The 22,988-nt window shown below is 48.0% G+C and overlaps 1 protein-coding gene across 1 annotated transcript in view; it reads left to right on the top strand.

Moving 5' to 3' along the window:
* Positions 1-22,988, top strand: part of Smoc1 (SPARC related modular calcium binding 1) — a 194,771-nt gene that overhangs the window by 63,510 nt on the left and 108,273 nt on the right. Inside the window, exons 2-3 of the mRNA XM_032908057.1 lie at positions 18,317-18,482; positions 19,616-19,728. Coding sequence (XP_032763948.1) covers positions 18,317-18,482; positions 19,616-19,728 — 279 coding nt within the window. The remainder of the gene's footprint in view (positions 1-18,316; positions 18,483-19,615; positions 19,729-22,988) is intronic.

The following is a 22,988-nucleotide window of genomic DNA, read 5'->3' on the forward strand; positions in this document are numbered from 1 at the left end:
ACAGGCCGAAGGGACAAGCTCTGGGCTGAAGCAAGAGACTCTGCCTCAGTATTTAAGGTGGAGAGGGATACAGGAAAATACCCAGCAACCACTGGCTACTTCCTCACACAGATGCACACAAGAGACCCTGCCTCAGTATTTAAGGTGGAGAGGGATACAGGAAAATACCCAGCAACCACTGGCTACTTCCTCACACAGATGCACACAACGCACTTCCCCCTTTGCAAAAGATGAGAGACAACCCGGGCAGTGGTCTTCAAACTTCTTGCAGATATCCAACCTTCCCTGCGAGATGCTGGGGATCTGTGATGCTAACTAAGCCTGTGTTGGGTGGCGTGTGCATTAACGTGTGCAGAGGAAGGCTTAAAACGGAAACTGTTCTTTGAACTATATCTACAGCATAACACAAGGCAAAATAAGTATATATCTTTTTCATATAGGGAGGGTATTACTGGAGCCTAGGCTGGCTTGGAACTTACTCTGTAGCCCAGGCTGATTTCCAATTTGTGTAATCCTTCTGGCTCAGCCCCCAGAATGCTAAGATTATAGGCGTGAGCCACCCTACCTAACTGCGAAATGCGTCTTTAAGATAAAGCCTTTTGTTTTTTCCACACTAGAGCCAGAACCCAGGGCAACCCAGTGGTGAATGCCTTACCATCAGTTTACACAGTCAGCCCGCAATAAAGTCTTTTAATCTTACTTTAATTCAGAGATCCGTATGGGATCTAAAAATAAAAGAGAAATATCCAGGCTGGTAATATTTACTTATTGTAAGATTTGGGGTAGCAATTGTGGGACAGAAAAAAAGTTGGCTTTCCACTTAAAAGTCATCATCACCATGTCCGCAAAGCAAAAGCCGCTTCCCACTGTAGTGAGTGCTAACAGTTGTATTCTTTTTTTAATTTGAAACCTTCTGGAACTTAAAATGGTTTACACCCCTTTCTGCTCTGGTGTTTTATAGTGCTGTAGGCTAAGAAAAGGTTGCTGTAATACAAAACTAGAAAGAAACATACACAAATATGAGGCACAGAGGAAACTGACCATGTCTCAAAACTATGAAGACTTAGCTTGGTTTGCAGACCTCCCCCAGAGTCTTTGCTAGTTTCAGGGAGAGTGCATTAACTGTACTCTGTTTGGAGACTGATTTGGTTGGTAAAGCAGTCATGATATAGTCACACCCAAGATTTGTTAGACATTTGTATGTGCTAAGACACATTTAATTTCTTCAAAACTATCCACTTGACAACTGCAAGTGTTGTTGTCTTAACAGACTGGGGAAACGGAGAGACACCATGGGATGTATTCTGACCAAGGCCCAGGGTCCAAGAACAGGATCTCAGGGTTAGGTCTGGCCTAGAAAAGCACAACGTTTAACATGTCACCAGCGTTTCTCGCCAGCACAGAAAGTCTTCCTAAGGCCCAGCACCATCACCCACCGTGTCTGCCAACAGTGGCTTAGATGATTGGCAACTAAGAGACTAGGTTAGTCTGACATCTGGCCCTGCCCTGTTCCTGGCCATCGAATGAGGATGACTCCTTTCTTTCCCATGAGAAACAGAGTGGCAGAATTGACTCTGAAGTTTGTCATGTTGGAGGTCAGCTCGTCCTGGAGCAATCCCAGTCCAACCAGGTGGGGGAGGGGAAGGGAGGGGAGGGGAAGCTGGAACTGGACCTCAGAGCTAGACGAAGCATTGGATCCGTGCAAAGTCACTGGTGGAATTCTGGTACTTTGATTTGTTTCATATCATATTCCTCTTTTGCATGTCCCTCTCTCCCAAGTGCTGGGGTGTGAGTGTATGTAGGTCCTAGTCCGTGCTAGGCAGGGGCTGTACCACTGAGCTACACTCACAGTTTCCCTTTCAGTTTTCGTTTGCTTTTATATTTCCCAGACTGTCTTCAAATTCAATATATAGCTGAGATGGGCCTGATCCTCCCACTTCTACCTCCCAAGTGCTGGGATCTCAGGGGAGTACCACCATGCCTGGCACGCCGCCTTGGCTTGTTTGGATGAGAGGTGGTGAGAATGCGGTTGTGAGGGGTTTTTAGCCGTTTAATCTTTGCTGAATTCTGCAAGGATGTAGCCATATCAGAATGGAACTTTGAAGCTACAGAGCCTCATGAAGTCTGGGCTGGGGACTGGGTCTGCATTCACCTCTGATATCATCATGCATTCGAGTCGCAGGTCTATCTAGGTTTAAATTCTGACTGTTCTTTTGGTCTTGAGTAATTGCTTTACGTCTCTCAGCTTTCCCATCTACAAAATGGGATGCAAAATATTGCCTTTTGTAGGGTTGGAGAGATGCCTCAGCTACATGCTCGGCTAACAGCTTTCATTGCTCTTGCAGAGGACCTGGGTTCAATTCCCAGTACCTGGACCAGCACAGTGGCTCACAGCCAACTGTAACTCCAGTTCCAGGGGATCCAACCCCCTCTTCTGACCTCTGTAGACACCAGGCACTCATGTGGTACACAGATATAGCCATACATAAAATAGAATAAATAAATCTAAAAACATTGCCTCGTGGGTTGTCGGGATCCATTAAAATCGTTTATTGAAAGCACCGAGCCCTGTGCCTGGCACATGGAAGGCATACAGTAAACCTCCCGAAAATTTATTTTTATTGTGACCTCCTTCTCTCCAGATCCCTCTTAGAGTGCTTTGAAATTTTAGCCCTGCAATTAGCTGTTTTATGGTCCAGGTCAGATAAATCTGGTCTCCTCTCTTGGAGCTTCTGCACTGTGTAATGTACAGAGGCTGCTTCCTCGTGGATGCTGAGGCAATAGATTTAGGTCCTGCACAGAGAATCTATCGAAACCGACGCTGCTCCTACTATGTATGTTGTCTTCAGGCATGGGGCTTATGCTTTCTGAGGTGAAGAATATTTTAAAATCATCTTTTTGAGGAGTCTGAGAGATGGTTTAGCTGAAAAAAAAAATGCTTGCTCTGTGAGCATGAGGACCTGGATTTGGATGCACAGCAGCCAGGTAAAAGGCAGCCATGGTGATGCAGAGCTGCAATCCCAGCACTTTGAAGGCAGATGCAGGAGGATTCCTGGGGTTCCCTGTGAAAAATAGTTTCTGGCATAGGGTTTAGAGCTCTAGCATATGTTGCCCTTACAATGTTCTCTTGGAGGCTGGACAAAGCCATGTTCTGATACACTTGGCTAACCCTTGGAACCTACCTGGTGGCCCCCAAGTCCTACTTTCAACTGGCTTTCTGTTTTCTCTTCAGAGGTGGCATGTTCTCTATGTGATCAGGACTGCAGTGGGAGGGGTCCTTGTGTGTCTAAGAAGAACTTTCCCCAAAGACTCTGCCATGTGTGAGTGTCTTGGCTCATCCAAGATCGGAGGTCTTTGCCTGGGACGGGACTCAGGAGCTCAGTGGCAGCAAGTAACTGAAAGCATTCATTTTCACGTGGGATGTGAGTTCAAGGATCGTGGAGACACTGCCGCTCAGGAGGATCATAGGGGCAGATGGGCAGACTTCTGGCTATAACCAGTGTCTGGCCTGCAGAGGGAGGCTGCTAAATATTTGTCAAGTGAATGAATGGGTCAAATTTTAAGGCTAGAATGCAAAGCTACCTTGAAGAGCTTGAATTATTTCACAAGGACATACATACAAAGGAATTTTTGCTCTAAGAGCATCTTTAGGGGCAGATAGTCCTCTGCTTCTCTCCCTTGTCTGGACCTAGAGTTGCTTGTCCCTGGAGGTCATATTTTAACTATGTGATCTCTCTGCCTTTCCCATCTCCCTGGCTAGCAACAGTGTATTCACTGTTCATTCCACCTCTAGTGTGATGGCTGATAAGGATATAATGTATCTTTGAGGGGAAGTGCTGGACGCTTCTGACAGGCATTCACAACACTCCTTTGGATGGAGAGGTCGGGGCTATCCTAACTGTGGCAGGTGCTCGACGGTGCTCTGTAGAGAAGGCTGTGCCAGGAGCACTGCAGAGTGACTCAGTGGTGCCCGAGATGTTACCTGAGCTCACTCATGCCATGTGGCTCAGCACCAAGCTCATGAGAGCTATTGAGTGCGATGCTCCAGGAGAGGAAGCCCAATCAGATTCCTAGAGACAAACCAAGGCCTCCTTCTCTCCCTGCCTCAAGTTTGCAAAAGTATCTTCCAGTTCCTGGCCTTGAACAGACCATTGGTTGTTGGCATTGGGTGCAGCAGAATTAAGGGAAGACAGGGCTTTGGAAGGAACCCATGTTAAAGGCAGACCTGGGTCAAGCTGCTTGGGGTTTTGTGTAGGTCTCTCTTACCCTCATGTTTATACAAAAAGCATGTTGTACAAAACTTGGAGACGACAGAGAAGTGTAAGGAAATTCCAGAGCCCGTGTTTGTTGGATCTTCCTCTCTGACTTCTGACTTTGTAACATGAGCTTTCCCTAGTTAATAAGTCTTGAGAATCCTTTTGGAAGCTTGAGAATCTTTAGTACAAAGTTTTAATGGGCACTATGTCTGGTGTCTGAAGGCAGCGGAGCTCAGCTCCTTGGGAGTGGGCCCTCTTGCTTGGTGCCTCTGCAGGCTCCCTCCCCCAACTCACCCATGTCCAGTCCCTAGCTTCAGCTCATCCTTACCCTCTCATCCTCCCAGGAAGGCTTGACAGATGGGACCTGCTAAGTGCAAAGCTAATTTCCATCACACCATCCAATCCCTTGTTTCCCTGGCAACTGAAACCTTAGAGTTAAAATACCTAGACCAATAGGAAAATGAAAAGCCTTTAACAATCACATCCCAGGATTCCATTCTTCAAGGAAAGATCCCCACTCTGCTCAGGAACTCAAAGGGTTAGGACGGATGTGAGACACTACTCCCTTCTCTTTGCGAGTGGGTTTGCTTTGACTCCCACAGGCCACCCCCACCCCAACCATAGAATTGGTCATGGTTTTATTTACTTTTCTCTGGCCCAGTTTGGGTCAACAGGACCTCTCTCTTGCTCAGAACAGCCTCACAGTTGTGTGAAGTAAGAGGAGCCCAGGCCCCTGGACAGCTGTAATCAATCCTTGTCTGAGGGCGCAGTAGGGCTTTTCAGTTGGAGATGCTCTCACAGTCCCAGGTTTCTTGTGGCACATGGCGGCTGCAGTTTCAGACTGGCCAGCTATTCTTTCTCTTTTCTGCCTCAAAATGACTTAAAAGGCCCTTTGGGTGCGTCTGTGTGGATACATGCAATGTGTGCATGCACACGGGTAATCCTGTGACCTGAAGCCGGTCCAGCAAGGGGTTTAAGATGATTAAATTGCAAGAAAAGGAAGCGAGATTCACACTACCTCAGCCTAGTGCCCTGATAAGGGGAGCAGAGTCTGGGACCTCTCTTCTGCTTGCTTGCTTTTCCTCTTGCTCAGACTCCTTGCCAGGGCTCAGGGTTGGAAGCGAGAGGATTTCTTCAAGTGTTGCGGATAAAGCACACGTCCCCCGACCCCCACCATCCTCCTTATCAGTGAAAAATACCACACTGTGTGGTAGGTATGAAGAAGAACCTCTCCATAGGCCTCAGGGCCGCGCCCTCGCAAAACACACGCCAATGAAAAATCCCATGACTCTGGATGCTCACCAGTGTTTTCATCTAGTCATGATGGAGCATGAGACCATTCCCAGTGGCTTTGTTGTTTTTCTGTCTTTTCTTGCCATCCTGTTAGGATTTGTGCAGGTTATTTACTGTGGTGGGCTAGAGAGAAGCTGTTTGAGACCCCTGTGTCAGTGAGGAAAGTGGGTGGCAGGAGAAGGACCTGTCCTTCATTTTGTGAGCACACACACACACACATACACATACACTTGACCGGGTCAGAAGATGAACAGTCTAACAGCAGTGATGCTACGAGCGCCAAGTGGAGGCTAAAGGCAGGATGAGAGAGGAGTGGATTTCAGGGTAAATGGTCCAGTCCACAGGATGCGGCTGGGCTGCTGCTGTGCTAGGGGGGTGGCAGTAGGAAGATCCTGATGTGGCAACCCACCTGGCATGACTGGTCCAGTGAAGAAGGGACCAGTAGTATCTGTGACTTCTGTATCACGAGGGTTCATTAAATATGATTTCTTTTCACATCCTTTGGGGACCACCTAAAGGGCATGTATCCAAGGGTACAGGTCAACAAGGTCGGGAAAACAAACTTCCAATGCAAAAAGTCCCAACAGATTTTCCCCAAGCATCCTCTTGAGAGTGAGTATGTGAGTTATGTGCGTATGAGCACACATGTGGTCATGTGTTTGTAGACTGGATATTCATGTGCTTCAACTCATGGACAGGTTTGGTCGATCATCCCTTTAGGTTGAGAGACTGCTCAACTCCTACTTCCTGCAGTCCTTCCCTTCCCACTCTGGACCAACCCTTAGTAGCTGCGTTGTGGATTGCTTAGGTGTTCAGGATGGCTCTACCTCTAACTTTCCTAAGAGAGCACTGACCATTTCCCATGGAGTCGTTTTGGAGAGTTGCTCTCTGCGTTCAATGAAGGATAGATTAATACCAGCTCTGCCTTTGTGGATGGCTTGAGGATTTTCCCCTCAGGCCTCTGGCAAGTTCTTCCTAGGTCCAAGGCCGCCTGTCCGAATCCCACAGTTTGCGAAGCAGACCTGTGCCCCCTTGGCAACTATTCTCCTCGCTGGCGTTTCTATTCTCTTCAACTTATGGCTACAACATGGTGCCGTATTGACATCTGCTCCACATTTCAATGATTTCAAGGTCCTCAGCTGCTCAGACACTAACTCCTCTGGTCCCTTATTTTAAGGTGACACTTCCACAAACAGGCCACACCTTTTCCCTTTGCCCAAGGGACACTCGAGGCTGATTTTAACATCCTGAAAATGCATAGAGACATGCCAGGGAACGACCTCCGGCTGCCGCTAAAGCTGTTGATTCAGGTGCCAGAGCAGCCTGGACTTCATGCCGAGGTGGGGACAGGGCTCTACATCATTCCTGTGTGTCTTGTCACGTAGGCTGAGACAGCGCCATAGGTGCCTAGAGTCTTTCAATGGGTCTTTAATCTTTTCAACACCCCTTCAGGCTTCTATACCCCCTGCTTAGCCCAGAATCTCATCAGTATGTCTATTTCCCGTGTAAACAAGACTGTCTGTTTCCGAATTCTCCAAACTGCAGGCCTCAGTCACTGCTCAGGACCCAGCTGGATGGCCAACAACCCCCGTCCTGGTCACTAGTCCTGAGTAAACCTTTAGTCCTCCCACTATGACACACACATTGCATATCACTGGTAGGATACAGCGTGGTGTTACAGGGACAAACGGCACTGCCAGTGTTGCCAACAGCCTGGATGCTCAGTGGTACGATAGCTATTTCTTAATGCTCTGGGGAGTCTTGGGCGGTGTTTGCAGAGGTTCTCAGGATAGCCTTGTAAGGAGCCCTAGCCATAGCTGAACCAGCTGTTCCTGCCAACTGGAGAGATAGTGCCAATTTAGCCGTCCCTTATTGCCAGGTGCGTGTCATAGGGAAGAAGGGCAGAGCTCTTAGAGCCAAGCAGCCCCTCGGGCTCGTCTTCCTTGTCCTCTTTGTCTCTGCACTGCCCAAGGCCAAGTCCTCCCTTATATAATTCACAATCTCTTGGATGTACCCCAAGTACACGACCTCCCCGTGGCTCCCTGCTCAGACCGTCAACTTAATCCTTATTTTCCCATAGTGCTAGTGGTCTGATGGGATTAGGAAAACCTGGGTCCTGGGTTCTGGAGAGTCCTCTGTTTATTTGATTTGGAATGAGAAGAGTTTTTATTTATACTGGTGCAAGAGTCTGAAGGACAAGGAGGAGGTGGGCACATGGTTTTCCAAAGCTCTTGTTTCTTGAGTTCTGTTGGTTGGTGTTTGGTGACTGGGGATTTTAGCTGGGTCGTTAGTGACTTGGGTATGTGAGTGGGAGACAAAAATAAATGCTTTCTTCTGCGATTAAAAGGTCGGATGCCCTTTTGGTGCACAGAGGAGATGGAAACCCAGAAGGAGTTGAAGTTGTGAGTCTGCTCACCCAATAAAAGGCAGGCTAATAGCATCCCCACGTTCCTTTCCTGGCCTCATGGAAACCCCACGTGCCTTTAAGGTAGCAGACCCTTTCCCTGCAGGTAGCTGCTTTGTCTCTAGAGCTTGTAGGACCACTGGTGGCTTCAGTTTCCTCCTGGTTCATTTGCTTTTCAGCTTGAGGTAACCGGCTAGATTCTGAAATTCACACAGCCTCAGTCATTGCCTGCTGTGGTGGAGAAGCAGTTCGTGGAGGGTGCTGTGGCCACAGGTTTGCCATGCTCGTTATCCGGGACACCCAGCCACTCTGTTAGTCTCTACACTCCCTACTTTTCATTTCTCCCTTTGCTGCAATCAACCTCCATTTTTTTCTCTTCCTGCTGGATATTTCTAGAACTCAGGTCTGATCTTGTCCTTCACTTCCCTCTTGTGACAATTGTTTCAAAGTGAAATAAAGAGGAAGTGTTGTGTTTTTAGGACCCTGCACGGTGTCATTCTCAACACGGCCCTCGGCCATTTATGAACTCTAAGTTTAAATCAGTTTGCTCTCCACTTCCTTGTATCCATTACTGTAGGTTTTGGATAATCCTGTCTACAGGTAGAGCTTCTTCATGACCCAGATTGCAATCTCCCCTCTGAGACATTCTTCCAGATTGTTCCAGTTTGAATTCATCTCTGACTGTGGATTCTCTGGAACCCAGGTGGTTGCTTTGTCCCCAGCGCTCAGCACAGCCCCGGGATGTCAAAGACACCTAGGGATTCTGTGCTGGCAGGATACGCTCCTTCATTTCCCTGTCTCGTCTTCCCTCTCCTGTCTCTTCTCCTCCGTGAGAGTTAGCTGGGCTTGTGGATCTTCAGCATCCAATCTCACACATTGTGTCCCTTCGTCTGTTAGAGACCTGGGCTCTGTCTCCTGGATGCAGGTCCCATGGAGGTGGCCGCACTCCTGTCTGTCTTTGCAAGTAGATTTGCCTTCGGGCACAGAACCTGTGTTCTTGTTATTTTCATAAACCCCAATGTGCCTAATGTGATGCCTTGAGACTAAAGGATGTGGATGGAGAGGTCTCTAGAAGCTTCTCTGCTTGGCAGGAGTGTGGTAGGGGCTTTGATGGGCCTTTCAAAGGCACCACTCTTTGGAATTATTTTTATTTACTTTTGTGTTTTATATTTTCCTTCTTTTTATTTACCGACATATAAGTTACCTGCAGTACAATCTTCCTTTTTAGGCATGCCCTTCTGTGAATTTTAATAAGTTCAACCACCATCATCGAGAGAGAGAGAGAGAGAGAGAGAGAGAGAGAGAGAGAGAGAGAGAGAGAGAGAGCGCGCGAGAGTGAGCGCATTTCTACCCTAACCCCCCGGTAATCAGTGATCCGATTTCTGTCTGTTTAGTTTGGCCTTTTCCAGAATGTCACAGAAATAGAATCATTTGCTATGTAGATTTTTGAGTCTGGCTTCTTTCACTTAGAATAATAATCCATTGGAAATGTGACGACCCGGGCCCTGACACACACACGGTATGTATATAGCCTTGTGGCTGGCATGGGGTGTGGGTTTTCGGATACATGTGTGGTAGATATAAGTTGATACATGAGTCATTTTCAATCTGGAAATCTGCTGAGCCCTGAATCTTCCTCCCTCCGTGGTGGCACTGGTGAAAGCACCTTCTCTGGCTTTCCCCAGTCACCTCTTGGCTCTGAATGGTGGCAGTTGGAGCAGGGAAGCTAGCTGGGTGGGTGAGGTGACCATTAAATTCCTCCCTTAGGGAGGGGGTGGTGGCAGGGTGACAAAGGTCAGGCCTCTTTTGGCTAAAACAACAGAAGTGGCTCCAGCTGTCCCACAGCTGGAGGGGTGCGGTGCGTGCCTGCCTTCCCTCAGCGGTGTGAAAAGCCTTTTAATGGGGGTGTGCTGTTGTCAGGCCTGTGGCAGAGGTGTGCAGAGGAAAAGCAGGCCAGCCTGCAGCCGGTTTCTCTTTCCCTTTGACCTCCCTTATCTCTACTCCCCCATCTCCACCCGTCCCACTCTGAGGCTGCTGGCCAGGGCCCTCCTTTGCACCTGTGTAAATGCAGTGGTCATGGGGTCATGGAAGGGTGATGGAGAGCCTGAAGTGGGGATGTGGGGATGGGTCTGAGAGTGGGTGAGTGAGTGATGCTTTAATGGGAAACCGCTCTTGGTTGCAATGATGTGGCCTGGGATGGAAAGGTCAAGTTCTGACGTCACAGACGGAAAAGCAGGTAGCAACGGGCGTCTACCCTTTGGTTGGGGAGGAAGGGGTTGCAGCTGGACCCCACTTGGAGAATTTTATGCCATGTGTATTTGATCCTAGTCATCCCCTCCACTTTTCCCAGACCTATGACATAGTCCCTTCTCTACCCACCCAACTTCGAGTTCTTACTGTATTTTAAAAGCCACCAGTCAGATTTGTGTTACATATGCACGCTTGGATGTGTGGTTTTTGGACCACACTTAAAAAAAAAAAAAAGACTGAAAACCAAAACCAAAACAAAAAAACCATCTTCCTTTTCCAGTAACCATTAGTTGCTGATAACACCTCAACCAGAGGGGGAACTTCATGCTCACCCGATTTCTCCATGCTGGGGTTTGGTCTGGCTTGAGTTTGCACACATCTTGTACATGCTGTACTACTGGAGGGGGTTAATAGGCGCAGCCCCCCTGCTGTGTCCAAAGAACAATTTCCTTGTAGTCCCCGCCCCCTTCTGGGTTTAGATTCTTTCCATCTCTTCTTTTGCGATGATCCTGGAGCCTTGGGAGGAGGGAGTGTAATTTAGATGTTCCAGTTAGGGCTGAACACTTCTGCAGCTTGACCAGTCATGAGTCTTCACGTTACCATCTACTACCAATGGAAGCTTCTCTGACGAGGGTTGAAAGGTGCATTGGTCTACGGGTATAGCTTCCATCTCATGACAGCCAGTCCAACACTATGTCCATTTAGCAGAATAACAGTGGGAGATTCTCTAGGGTCTGTGGTCCATCTAGACTTGGGTTCTTGGCCCGATAATGTGGCCAGGCACGGCTTTTTATCTCGTACAGCAGGACTTAAATTCAAACAGAAAGCGGCACTCCTGTAATGTTCATGCCACCATTATACCAGTGGGCATGTCTCATGCATCATTGTCATCGTCATCATTGTCCTCATCGTCCTCATCGTCGTCATATCGTCATCATCATCATCGTCCTCATCATCATCGTCCTCATCATCATCGTCATTAAACACGGTGTATTGTTAAATAACAGTTGTTATTGTAGTTTGCAGGGTTCCTATCTGGATAAGACTGATGAGTACCTTTCTCCTCTGGTAGCGTACGTAACACCTTTCCACCACAGGGAAGTCAGCCCTTTCTTAGTGATAAGGTTTCTATGTGAGTACCAGTTTGAGTTCGCCGTGTTCTATGACTCTGTGTGGTGTCTTCAGCACCAGGATCTTGCTGTCAAGTTCTGGGAGAAGGGCAATGGCGATAGCCTATAATGCTTGGGTGTCTCTGGCCCCTCACTTACCATCAGCTCGAAAAGAGGCAAATCATTCATGGAACTGGGCTTCTAGTTGTTAGCGTATGACGTGTAGTAGGGTATTGTCCTTTTATAGGGTGACTTCATTTTAATGAGCACATATTCTCTTTATCTCTCTCTATATATAACTCTATCCATCTCTCTGTCTGTCTGTCTGTCTATCTGTCTCATGTGTGCATGTGTATGTATATATGTTTCCCTTTCCCTTTTTGTCTCCAGCATTCACACCAAGAGGACCATTTTCCCTTTTGATAGCAAATATGCCAACAAGAAATGCTAAAATCTTGAGGTGAACATTGAGAAGCTTCTCTTAGGGAAGCTCTTTTCCCTTCTTAGAGCCTCCCTCTCTCCTCTGTCAATCAGGAACTCAGCAATGCTCTTGCCCTTTGACCTGCCTGCGATGCCCCCACAGTGAGGGTAGGTAGCACTGTGTGGTCAGAGAAGCTGGGCCACTAACGTCAGGCCTGGAGGACTGTGTCGCTGACTGGCTTAGTTCTCTTGTGTGTTGTGAGTCCCCATTCAGGCATTCAGAGGTGTGATACCCAGATCTTTGGTTCTGCTTGTAGGGAGCTTTCAACCTAGTGTGGAAGAAATGTGTAATTGTATCAGTCATTTAATCATAGTGTGAAAACTAAGACAATACGGAGGCTCAGCAGAGAAGGTCTTTAGATGCCCAAGGCAGCAGCATTTGTAATGGCGGAAGAGGGGAACGTGGGAGTCTGTGAGGTAAGGGCATGTTTCAGGGAGGATGCTCAGAGTCCTGAGGCAGGAAGGAACAATCCAGCTGTGCCATAGTTGTGATGGGCTCCTCGTCTACCCAGCAGGCACATGGCAGGGTTGCTCACCTTCCCTTCCTCCCGGGAAGGTAAATTGGATCATTTGCAGATGCAGATAATTCACTGTTTTGACAACACAGCATCTGTGGAAAAAATGCATTGAGTGCATCAAAAAACTGACTAAAACAGCAGTCTCTTTCATCATCTGGTAGTTGTTCTCAGTTAAATGCACGTGCACAGCAGCTGCCAGAGAAGCCAGAGTGCTAATGACGATGGCAGTTGCCAGTATTCCATCTTGACATGTGCTCATCTCAGGCTCAGTGACCAGAGGTAGCTCAGCAGTCCGACTTGAGGGCGAGATGACTCACGCCTGGGATGGTGCAGAGGCTTCCCTCAGGTCTACTCGAGGAAGGTGAGGCCACGCTCACAGAGCCTGAATTTCATGACCATCTGGTGACAACTGCCTTTTGGGTACAGGCACACGGTCTCAGACACACTGGCACCTTCTCTTCAGTGACTTAGGAATTTTTCCTTTCCTTAATTTTGGGGAAAACCACCATTTTGGTATGAACTTTCCTACCTGGCACATGCTCTGTAAAAGAAAGGAAAGAGATTTCTGTATGTATGAAAGCTTTAAACTCTAGGTTAGACAAGAAGCACCTCTTTCCACAGTAAGTGATAGAAAGGTAGCAGTAACTGCTTCCTCCTCCTCTTCTACCCCTCCTCCCCCTTCTCTTCTTCCACTTCTCCTGTTTATTTGAGTTCTAGAGGATTAGAGCCCACACCATCATGATGGGGACATGGCTACAGACAGGTATGGCACTGAAACAGTAGCTGAGAGCTTACATCTGATCCACAAGCAAGACACATAGACACACAGACACAGACACACAGACACACACACAGACACACACACACAGACACAGAGAGAGAGAGAGAGAGAGAGAGAGAGAGAGAGAGAGAGAGAGAGAGAGAGAGAGGAAGGGAGGGAGGGAGAGGGAGAGAGAAAAGACACTTGGCATGGCACAGGTCTTTTGAAGCCTCAAAGCCTTCTCTCATGTCACAACTCTTCCATCAAGGCCATACATGAAAAGATCTTTTTATCTATGACATATTTTAGGTGAGGCTTGTGCCTGTCTGTTTATTCTTCAGGTATGTATTGAGCAACTGCTTTGGGTTAGACGTTGTGTTGTGGCTTACATATATAAAGAGAAACAGGCCACAGTCTTTTATAGATCTGTAAGCTGATAAATGAAACCACACTTTATTGGTAGATGATCAACACAGTGCGGTAAAAACCCCAAGGGCACCAATGTTTAAATGCGAAGGCATTTGCTATTTAAAATGTTATTTTATCAGTAGATATTTATCTATGTAGGAGGGGTATGCCTATAGGGGTCAGAGAGCAGCCTGTGGAGATGTTCCGTTCTCTCCTCCCATCATGTGGGTTCCAGAGAAGGACACAGGCCATCAGGCTTGGCAGCAGCTCAGCTCTCTCACTAGTTCTACATTTGCTGCTTAGATGAGAACGTCATCTAAGGGGTGGAAGTGGAACTCGACTGGAAGGGAATGAATGCTTCAGTGGGAGTCAAACAGGCAGAAGGCAAAGGAGTAGATGAGTCACCATGGCTAAGAGAGTCCTAGCCTGTCCTCAGCTATTCCAGACGTCCCAGATAAAGTCGGTGAGTGACACCACAGTGGATGTCCCAGCATCAGCCAAGCTCCCAGTCAAACTCAGTCACATTCAGTACCTCTGCAGCTACTAGGCGGAGCAGAACCTCCCAGCTGAGCCCTGCCGGCCTGCAGAGTTATGGGAAACAAATTGTTCACAGCTATTAAGCTGAGGGTGTTTTGCTTTGTAACAATGGGGAAATAAAACAAAAAACGTTGGGAGTGAATGCTTGGGGCTATGCCACATGTGAACTTAGGAGAAAAAAAATCATCAAATTAATTTCGATTTAGTCTGTGTTATTTGAGGATGCCATTGCAAAGAGAAGTGTCACTCGTAATCCATAATGTAGACTCAGTTTCCCAAACCCTCTGACCAGATCTAGTATGGCTTCTGCTACCTTTTTGACACCCGAGGAAAATAGGAAAACATCTCTGTTATCAGATAAACATCTGTTTAGAAGTTTAGTTGGGGTCTGAAGCTGGAGAGAACTCTGGTTGAGGAGTGCTTGCTGCTTTTCCATGGAAGCCAAGTTTGGTTCCCAGAACCCACATTGGGAGACTTACAACTGCCTGTAACTCCAGCACCAGATTAACTGATGCCCTCTTCTGACCTGTGAGGGTACCTGCTTACCGCGTGTGCCCCAACAGTGGTAAAATAATAAAATAGTAGGGAAAGTGAAGGCTGGAGAAGTGTTTGTAACAGGAAGAGTTGAACATCTCCCAGGTTGAGCCTTAAGCTGGCTTTCTTGTACCTACATTGCCATAGAAACTTGGCAGCCAATCAAAGCTGACAAGGCTTGTGGGGTTGGGGTGGTCTGTCTGGGTGGAAGCTGCAGCAGGGTCTTTGCTCGGCTCTGCTGGAGCCAAAAGGCAGGGAGCAGAGTGTGTGCGTTACAGACGGAAGGGATTATTGGTTCAGCCTTGATGTTTGTCTGCCCTCATCTTCTCTATGGGAGAGCCAGTCCCTGGTGAGCAGCTTTTCCAGTAGGGAGGGTGATTTGTTTTTATGTATGTCAAGTGTCTGTCCCGCTTTGCAAATGTGAGCACAACACAAAATGTTTGGGATTATCTGGTCCTCAGGGAGAAGGGGTGGGAGAGACAGTTCCAGCCGCACCATTGTCCTGGCCCCCTTTGTTTGCTTTCTGTATTATGCAATCGTATTGAACACCATTACTAGTTTGCTTTACTTGTCTCTTGGTTAGGAAGGATGGCTTTATTTGTTGTTGTTTTTGTTTTTTTTATTTTTGTTTTTGTAAAAATGTAGTTTTCATTCTTAAGGGGAATGGCTAAGTATTTGAATCATTGTGGGGAGAGGGGGCGAGAATTGACTCTGTTGCCATCGCCCAAATTTCCCGCTAATCATGGTTACTTCAACTCTTTTGAGTTTTGTCTGTGTGCTGTGAGGACTGATCATAAACCCGGCTTGTTTCAGTGATTTCCCCCTCTTACCTACCGTGACCTGCAAGATGGGAGAAAACATCCCTACCTTCGTGACTTCATTTGGACTACGACAAACTCCAGGGATATTCTGGCTATTGACCCATAAGTACTGGACTGATCCACTGTCCATTTACAGAGTGCAGACATAGTCCTTGAGATCTCTCTTTGCTTTAAGAGTCATTTAAGACTTCAATGAGTCTTAGCCTGGTTCTAGAAAAACTCAGTTGAGGATGGGTGTGGCAGTGCATGCTTAGGAAGCCAAAGCGGGAAGAATGCAGGGTCAAGGCCAGACTGGTGACACAGTAAGGCTTTGTCTTAGAAAACAAACAAACAAACAAACACTCAGATAAGGACCATTGGCTAAAGTATACCTTGGCTTGTATACTTCATGGCTGGGCTGTTGCATATGGCAGCCATTATCCACACGTAGTCATCTGAAACTAAACACAACTCAGTATTTGGTCTCTTAGTTGCGTTTGCTATGCTATGGGTATAGCAACCTTGTCTGGAAAAGTTACTTGAAACTGTGCGGCTCTGTAGTATTTTAAGCTTCCAGGATCACACCCTCTCTTGGTCTCTCTGCTCACATGCTATGTGGTAACTGCTTGCCTGGCATCTTATTCTAGAGTGGAAATCCATCGTGGGCAGGGTCTTCGTTGAGTGTCCCTCACTGGCTTCCTGGGCAGAAGGGAGGATAAGCTCATCCTGATTGATTGTGGATGCAGGATGATCTCTTCCACGAGGGCAGAGTCACACTATTCAGGCCTTATTTAACAGAGCTCAGCTTGTGTTTTGGGAGCAATCACAAATACACATAGTTCCCCAAACGCACAAAAAAGAGGTTTATAGTTGATTGAAGATGGTCTTTAGCAACTGCCCTGTGCTGTCTCTGAAGTTTTTATAGCACCTTAGGGGTGAATAAATTTGAGACAGGCATCTTGTGGGAACCCTACTGACAGGGAGATCACTCCGTGGTCTGGAGAAGGTGGGGTTCTGAGGCTCTGTGACCTGTCTGTCTGCAGACAGAGTGCTCCCCTTGTCAGACTGGTCTCTGGCGCAGTCACACTGAGTCTCTTTTGGCTCAGAACAAGCCATTTCCAAACTGAATTTATGGCCTGTAGTTCAATGCCATGATGACGTCTGTAGCTGTCCTCCTCTGTGAGCAGCGGAGCAGACAAGGCAACCTCTGCTGTTTTAAAAAAGAAACTTTGTCTCTCCTTTGGTGAGTTCTCTTAAAAAGAAAACCACACTGTTTAAATTTCAAAGATGAGCGCAAACTTACAGATGGACTGAGGCGGTGTTGGCAAATGTGATCTTCACAATAACACAAGGAAGGGCATGGCAGTAGCCTCAACTGTTGAAGGTGGGAAAAATTTAGAGCCTGAAAACATAGGCAAACTTCCCCAAGACCCAACAATGTCTGTGTGGGTACTGGGATCCATGACTTCAACAAACAACAAAAACTAAAACCCAAAAACCCAGCTCAAAGTCAGAAGCTAAAAGCCTCAGATGAGATAACCCTACTCCTAATAATCTTCTGTTCTGAGGTGACATCAGGACGGGGAGGGAGCACTGTGTGGCCATGGGGAGGATGGAGGAAAGGACATGGCTAAAGGAAGTCAGGGCTCAGAGCATTGAAGAGAGAAGATCCCAGGAGCCTCCTAGGATGATGCGGATCTGGGAGGGGAGGTTAGGCCTTTCTAGACATCTCAGTTCTGAGTTAATCCCATATGAGAAGCACCACCCATGGCTACATTGGTTACAAATAGTCACAGTCTAGCACTGGGCTAGATGCTCAGATGTGTTTACATACAGAGCAGGTTAAATGCTTCTGGTCTTGAAGCTCCAAGTTGGGGGCTCTGTTGTTAACCGAATCACACAAATAAATTCATCACCTCAGACTGTTAAGAATCCTGAGTTGTGAGAGATTGTGATGGGTACTGTCCTTACCTGTGAGAGTTGGGGAAGTTTCCTAAAAAAGGTGACAGCCCAAACCCAGAGCAGGCTGGGAGCAGATGGAGGAGAAGCACCTCAAATGGTTAGATGGGCAGGGAGGCCTTGCAACCACTGGTAAGCAAGGGGCACAGAAGCCAGGGAAGGGCCCAAGGTCACATATGGCCAGCCTGGAACATCCTCCATCTGTCCTAATGGCAGTTGGACACCTCTTGAGGATTGTAGTCAGGGATCCAGGGCTGATGCTGGTATGCTGAGGTCGACTTGGAGGGTGGCAGTGCATGAGGGTTTATCGAAGGTGTCTGAGAATTCCGGTCCGAACGAATTCCGTTTGACTCAGTGTTCCCAAGCCAATTATTATCACTGCAAGTTTTGAAAACAGGAAACGTCTTCTTACAGAAGCTCACTTAGCTGGCATTCCGCTAGAGAGCAATGGGCAGAACGGATAGATTTAGGGTTCAATGCTATTGATTTGGCGATAGATTTGGGCTTCAGTGCTTTGTTCTAATACATAAAACTTCCCCCACAGAACTTAGAAACTGCATTCTGGAGCTGAGGATTTGTAAGTAGCAGTGTGGTAGCCATCCGTGTGCATGCAGAGGACAAATGGTTTGCAGGTTAAAGCTTTGGTTTTCTTTCCCACAGATTTAGGCTGTGAGGAGATCCCCACTCCTCACAGCTGTGGGGCACTGGTCTAGTCAGGAGTTCCTTTTCACAGGGTAGTTGTGGAGACTGACAAGATCCTACATTTGGAGCACTTGGAGCATCCTCTGGTCAGTCAGTAGGACCTTCCTATCCTTAGGATGCCTATAGGAGGCCTTCTTGGTTAGACATGCTATCTGACGCCTTCATCTCTAAGGTTTTATAACTTAAGATTTATTTGAGGTTTACTTACTAAGGGCAAGCCAAGACTGTACGCCATGGGTTTCTCCCTATTTTTCTTGCAGAAACTAACCTCTGTGCTATTTCACTTTTTTCCCCTTCCCAACGTAGTTTCTAATAAGTGACCGTGACCCTCCGTGCAACCCCCACTGCCCCAGGACTCAGCCCAAGCCCATCTGCGCGTCTGACGGCAGGTCCTATGAGTCCATGTGTGAGTACCAGAGAGCCAAGTGCCGAGACCCTGCCCTGGCCGTGGTCCATCGAGGTAGATGCAAAGGTGAGTGACCTGCACAGGTTGGCAGGCTGCACAGGCTGCTAGGACTACAGCTCCCACAATGCCTTAGCTTTGCTCTTAGTCTCTGCCTCCCATCGGGTGTGAGAGAAGGACAGTGGCAAGGAGTACTTCCCTGATCTTCAGAGCTGCCACCAATAAGGTGCGAGAGGCCCAGGGGCTCTCTGGCCAGTGTCTTGTTTGTTTGTGGTTTTGTTTCAAAATAGAGACACAGTACACTACTGCTGGCCCCGGAATAGGGATTCCAAATCGTTGTTTCGCAGAAGTGTTTTTGTTTGATCTGCTTTAAAACACGGAAAGTATTCGAGATAACATTTAAACATTGGGAGAGTCAACAACAATAACAAATCTGGCCTTTTGTTTCTCTCTTCCAAAATTGGCAGGTCTGTGCAAAACAGCACATAGTCAGAGCTGAGGGCCTCCAGCCGCGAAAGCGGAGCTTGCTTTCTGCTTTGCTCCGGTCCCCATCCTGGCTTCCGAGCACTGCGCATGCGTCTTCTCAGACGCTGTCCTTGCGACTTTCCCTAGTTTTAAAGAGTTTTGACCTTATGGCCTGGAGCCTTCATAGGAAATGCAGGAAGTCAGCAGGCTAGCTTAGACCTTTGATTTTCTCAAGAAAGTGCTGGCATTGCCATGTAGCCTTGGCCGGCCCGGCACTCACTATGTATATAGCCCAGGCTAACTCCAGGCCTTCGGTCAGAGCTTTCCTTAGTACCGGCACTAAAGACATGCGCTACCATGCTCCTTTCGCAGTTCCTGGATTTATTAGTTTTAGTAAAAGCTTGGGGAAATTAATGGAAATGGAACCTCCATTCCCTGTCCCCCCCCCCCCCATCGCATGAATAAAAGGACATTTAGGAGAAAATCAAAAGCAAAGCCTGGTAACATGCTTCTCCTCTACTTTCCTAAGTGTAGCATTAAGGAGGAAGGAAGCTGGAGCAGGTGTCCATGGACACCGGCACCACGCTCTTACTGCTGGACATGCTGGTGGTATGCTGCCTAATCCCACCTACGGGATTTTTCTCAGTATTCCTACCATGGGGCAGCCATTTTGGTTCCTGGCTTCTGTGTGGAATCCCTGGGAAACATACAATGAATGTACTCCTCTCCCTGTTTAGATGCTGGCCAGAGCAAGTGTCGCCTGGAGAGGGCTCAGGCCTTGGAACAAGCCAAGAAGCCCCAGGAGGCTGTGTTTGTCCCAGAGTGCAGCGAGGATGGTTCCTTCACACAGGTGAGGCTTCACACGGGCTTCTCAGGGCGCTTGCTGGCTGAGGCAGAAGGGAGGTGACCAGAGAGCACCCGGCTCATTTGGCACCTTCACTTTCTGGGAAATGGCTGGGTGAGTGGCTCTTTATCCCCTCTGCACTGCCTTTCCCCTTCTGGGCCCTCTATGTCACTCCCTGCCAACTGGCAGTGGGCCCTGACAAGATGCATGAGAGTCTGAGCCAGGAAACTGGCATGGCCGGGTCCTGGTCCTCCCTGCTGGCCGTCTCCTCTGTCAAATGTGGGCTGATTATTTTCTCTCATCCCTGCCAGTTTCCACAGGCAACCTCGGTATTCCCTTCTCTGTGTCATTGCCACCCCTCTGCACCCCCACGCCACATACTTCCTTGAATGAAGAGGTGCCCTCTTTGAGCACAAAGGGCACCATGGCTTCCGGACTGTGTGTGTACACATGCACATGCACATGAGCGTGGACCAAGATTTTAAATCCTGTCAGCAGTCTCACCTCTCCTGCTCAGTGTTCCGGCTATTGCTTTGTGTAAAAGCAGGGCAGGACACATTGGCACAGGCAGCCTTCCTGAAGTGTAGCGGCGGCGGGAAGTAAGCTACTTCTTCAGGAAACTTCTAGATGGCTCTCTAAGGACTCAGGAGATGAGAGGTTTCTGTGAGTCAGGACATGTGGCAGTTGCATGAAGATGTGAGGAGAGTAAGAACAGTCACAGGACATGGTAAGCTTGGCTTAGCTGGGATTGTCCCTGTGCCTGGCCACTTCCTCTAGGACCCTTCTATCAAGCACGTACAGCATTTAGGGGAATCTACCCTTTCAGAGAATGGGGGCATCAGCTTCAGGGTTTTAAAAGCTTCTCTAATTCTGTATCTGGAGATGCAGAGTGGCTGTTGGTCAGAGGGTTTTCAGATTTCACTTCTGGTGAGGTTGAGAGGGTTACTGATCTTAGACCAACACTGTCTTGGGCAGTAACATAGAGGGGTGGTCGGGCGTAGGTTTGACTTTGAGATTTTAAGTGTTTCTCTGTTGACTCAAATGTGTAACCAGGCCGGGGAGCCCAGGGATAAAGCGACCTTGGCCGTCAGCCCTGGGTGAAGTGCTTGTTTTGACTTCCCATTTAAAGCTTTGCACAGCCGAGTAACCCTATTTATGGAGAATGCGTGCACCATCCTGACTTGGGGTGAAGAGCTGGTTCAAGGCCAGGGCACTCTGAAGATCCCTATGCTATGCTGCTCTCTGAATTGGCAGCCGCAAAGGGAGCTCTGAGGTGTGCATGAGGAAGATTCAATCTAGAGCTGTGCTTGGTGCACTGTGCCTGACTGGGGCCAACTGCCTGGGCTTGAGGCCAACCCACACAGGCAAGTCACCTAGCTTCCCAGCATGCTTATCTGAGAAGAAATAGACACAGTTATCTTTATGATTGTTATGCTATACACATGTGATAAATTACTGTGATGTCATCAGCATTCTAGCTCTTATGTTATACATGGCATATTACTATTATTAGTGGTTATTATTTCACTTCCCTTGTACGGCCGTGATGAGGATTAAATAGGCTAACACGTGTGAGACACTTGGGACATACTCGCGTCATGTAAGCATTTGTCAGCATCATTATTGTGAATCCCATCTCCACTGTGGGTCTCCATCTTAGATCTTCTCAAGACCTAAGGTAGTACTATTTAAGGGTTGGGGGAGAACACCCAAAGCCTTGATTGAAACTTTCCAAGCATGGAGATTCATGGCCCTCCATCCTATCAGTTTTTAAGTTCGGTATTTATTCTAGTAAAAAGAATGTGGTGACCTTCGTATGTGCACTTGAGCATTCACATCCTCGGGGTGGGGTGGAGGTGGGAGGAGGAATCAGACCTTGCTGAGTTTTGTTTTGGGCCGAGACCTGTGGGAGAAAGGTGACAGGGAGGAGGGCAGAGCAGAAGGCAGCTGTTCTCTCTCTTCTGCAGGCTCGTGTAGTCCTGAGTGTGTTGCTTGTGAGAGCGGTTGACCTCTGCCCTCCTGACTCTGAAGTGTTTGCTGTCTCATGACAGACAGCCTCTGGCCAGCTTTTGTTCTCGCAAGGCCAGGCCGGACCAGGTGGTGTTTGCTAAAGGAAAGGAGCTTCCAGATTAGTCCAGGCTGACTTGCTAAATGAGAGTGCCCCGGAGTGCAGGCTGTCAGGTATCCCTTGCTTGTGTGACAGGCTAAGCATTGCCATGTGTCCACAGCCCAGGCTGGCTCGGCCCAGTGTGCAGCTTGGCGCAGCTAGTCAGAAGATGAGCCCAGCTCAAGTGGTTAAATGGGAGTGCCCCTCCCCCCCCACCGAAGATGCTGCCATGACTTCACAAAATGAGACTGCTTGCTCTGAGCATGATTCGGTCACTCTGAGGAGCTGCCAGAGCGCTTGGGAGACAGAATGCCTCTGTCTCCTTCCCCACGGCCCGTCATCACTCAGCAAAGCCCAGAGACAAGCTACATTGCTCTACTATTCCTTAGAACATTGGCATGGATGCGTCCTGGAGTTAGTAGCATGCCTTACTCCTGGGAATTGCTACAGATGTCATTCTCCTGAAGAACAAGGAGAGAATGACGGGACTCAGTTGGGAAGGCTTTATCTGGTGTGAGTCCCAGCTGGAGGCCACATGACTGAATTAGCTTTAAGGAGGCTCCTGTGGGGACTGTGGCTTCTTCATTCTTTGTTCCCTTTGTCCTCTTTCCTCACTGTACCCAACCTTGACTCACACATGGGAGGGTGGGCAGCGGGCGGGAGGGCAGGTGTCTCATCTTCCTTACAGCAGGAATGCTGCACACATGTCACTGTTTGAACTGTCAGTACTTAGCATGGTCCCAGACCATGAAATCCAATCCCAAGGCTTGGATCCACACACAGGTACTTTTGTGTGTGCGGGTACAAATGTGTGTATGGTTGTAGTGTGTGTGTGTGTGTGTGTGGTTGTACATTTGTTTGTGTGCTTATATGTGTGTGTAGGTTAGAGGCAATCTTCGGTTTGTTTTTCCGAAAACATCCACCTTGTTTTTTGAGGCAGTCTATTACTGGCTTCGAACTCACTAATTAGGTTAGGTTGGCTGGTCAGGGAGGCCTGGGGTCTGCTTGTCTCTCTGCCTCTACAGCACTGGGCTCACAAGAGAATGTCACTGTGTCTAGCCTTTTTACCCGGATTAAATTTAGAACCTTGTGCTTGCTTATTGAGCCATCTCAGACACAGGGTTAGGGATTTTTAACTTCTCATCCCCCCCACACCCTG

Source organism: Rattus rattus, chromosome 7 (genome assembly GCF_011064425.1).
Source record: "Rattus rattus isolate New Zealand chromosome 7, Rrattus_CSIRO_v1, whole genome shotgun sequence".
Taxonomy (NCBI): domain Eukaryota; kingdom Metazoa; phylum Chordata; class Mammalia; order Rodentia; family Muridae; genus Rattus; species Rattus rattus.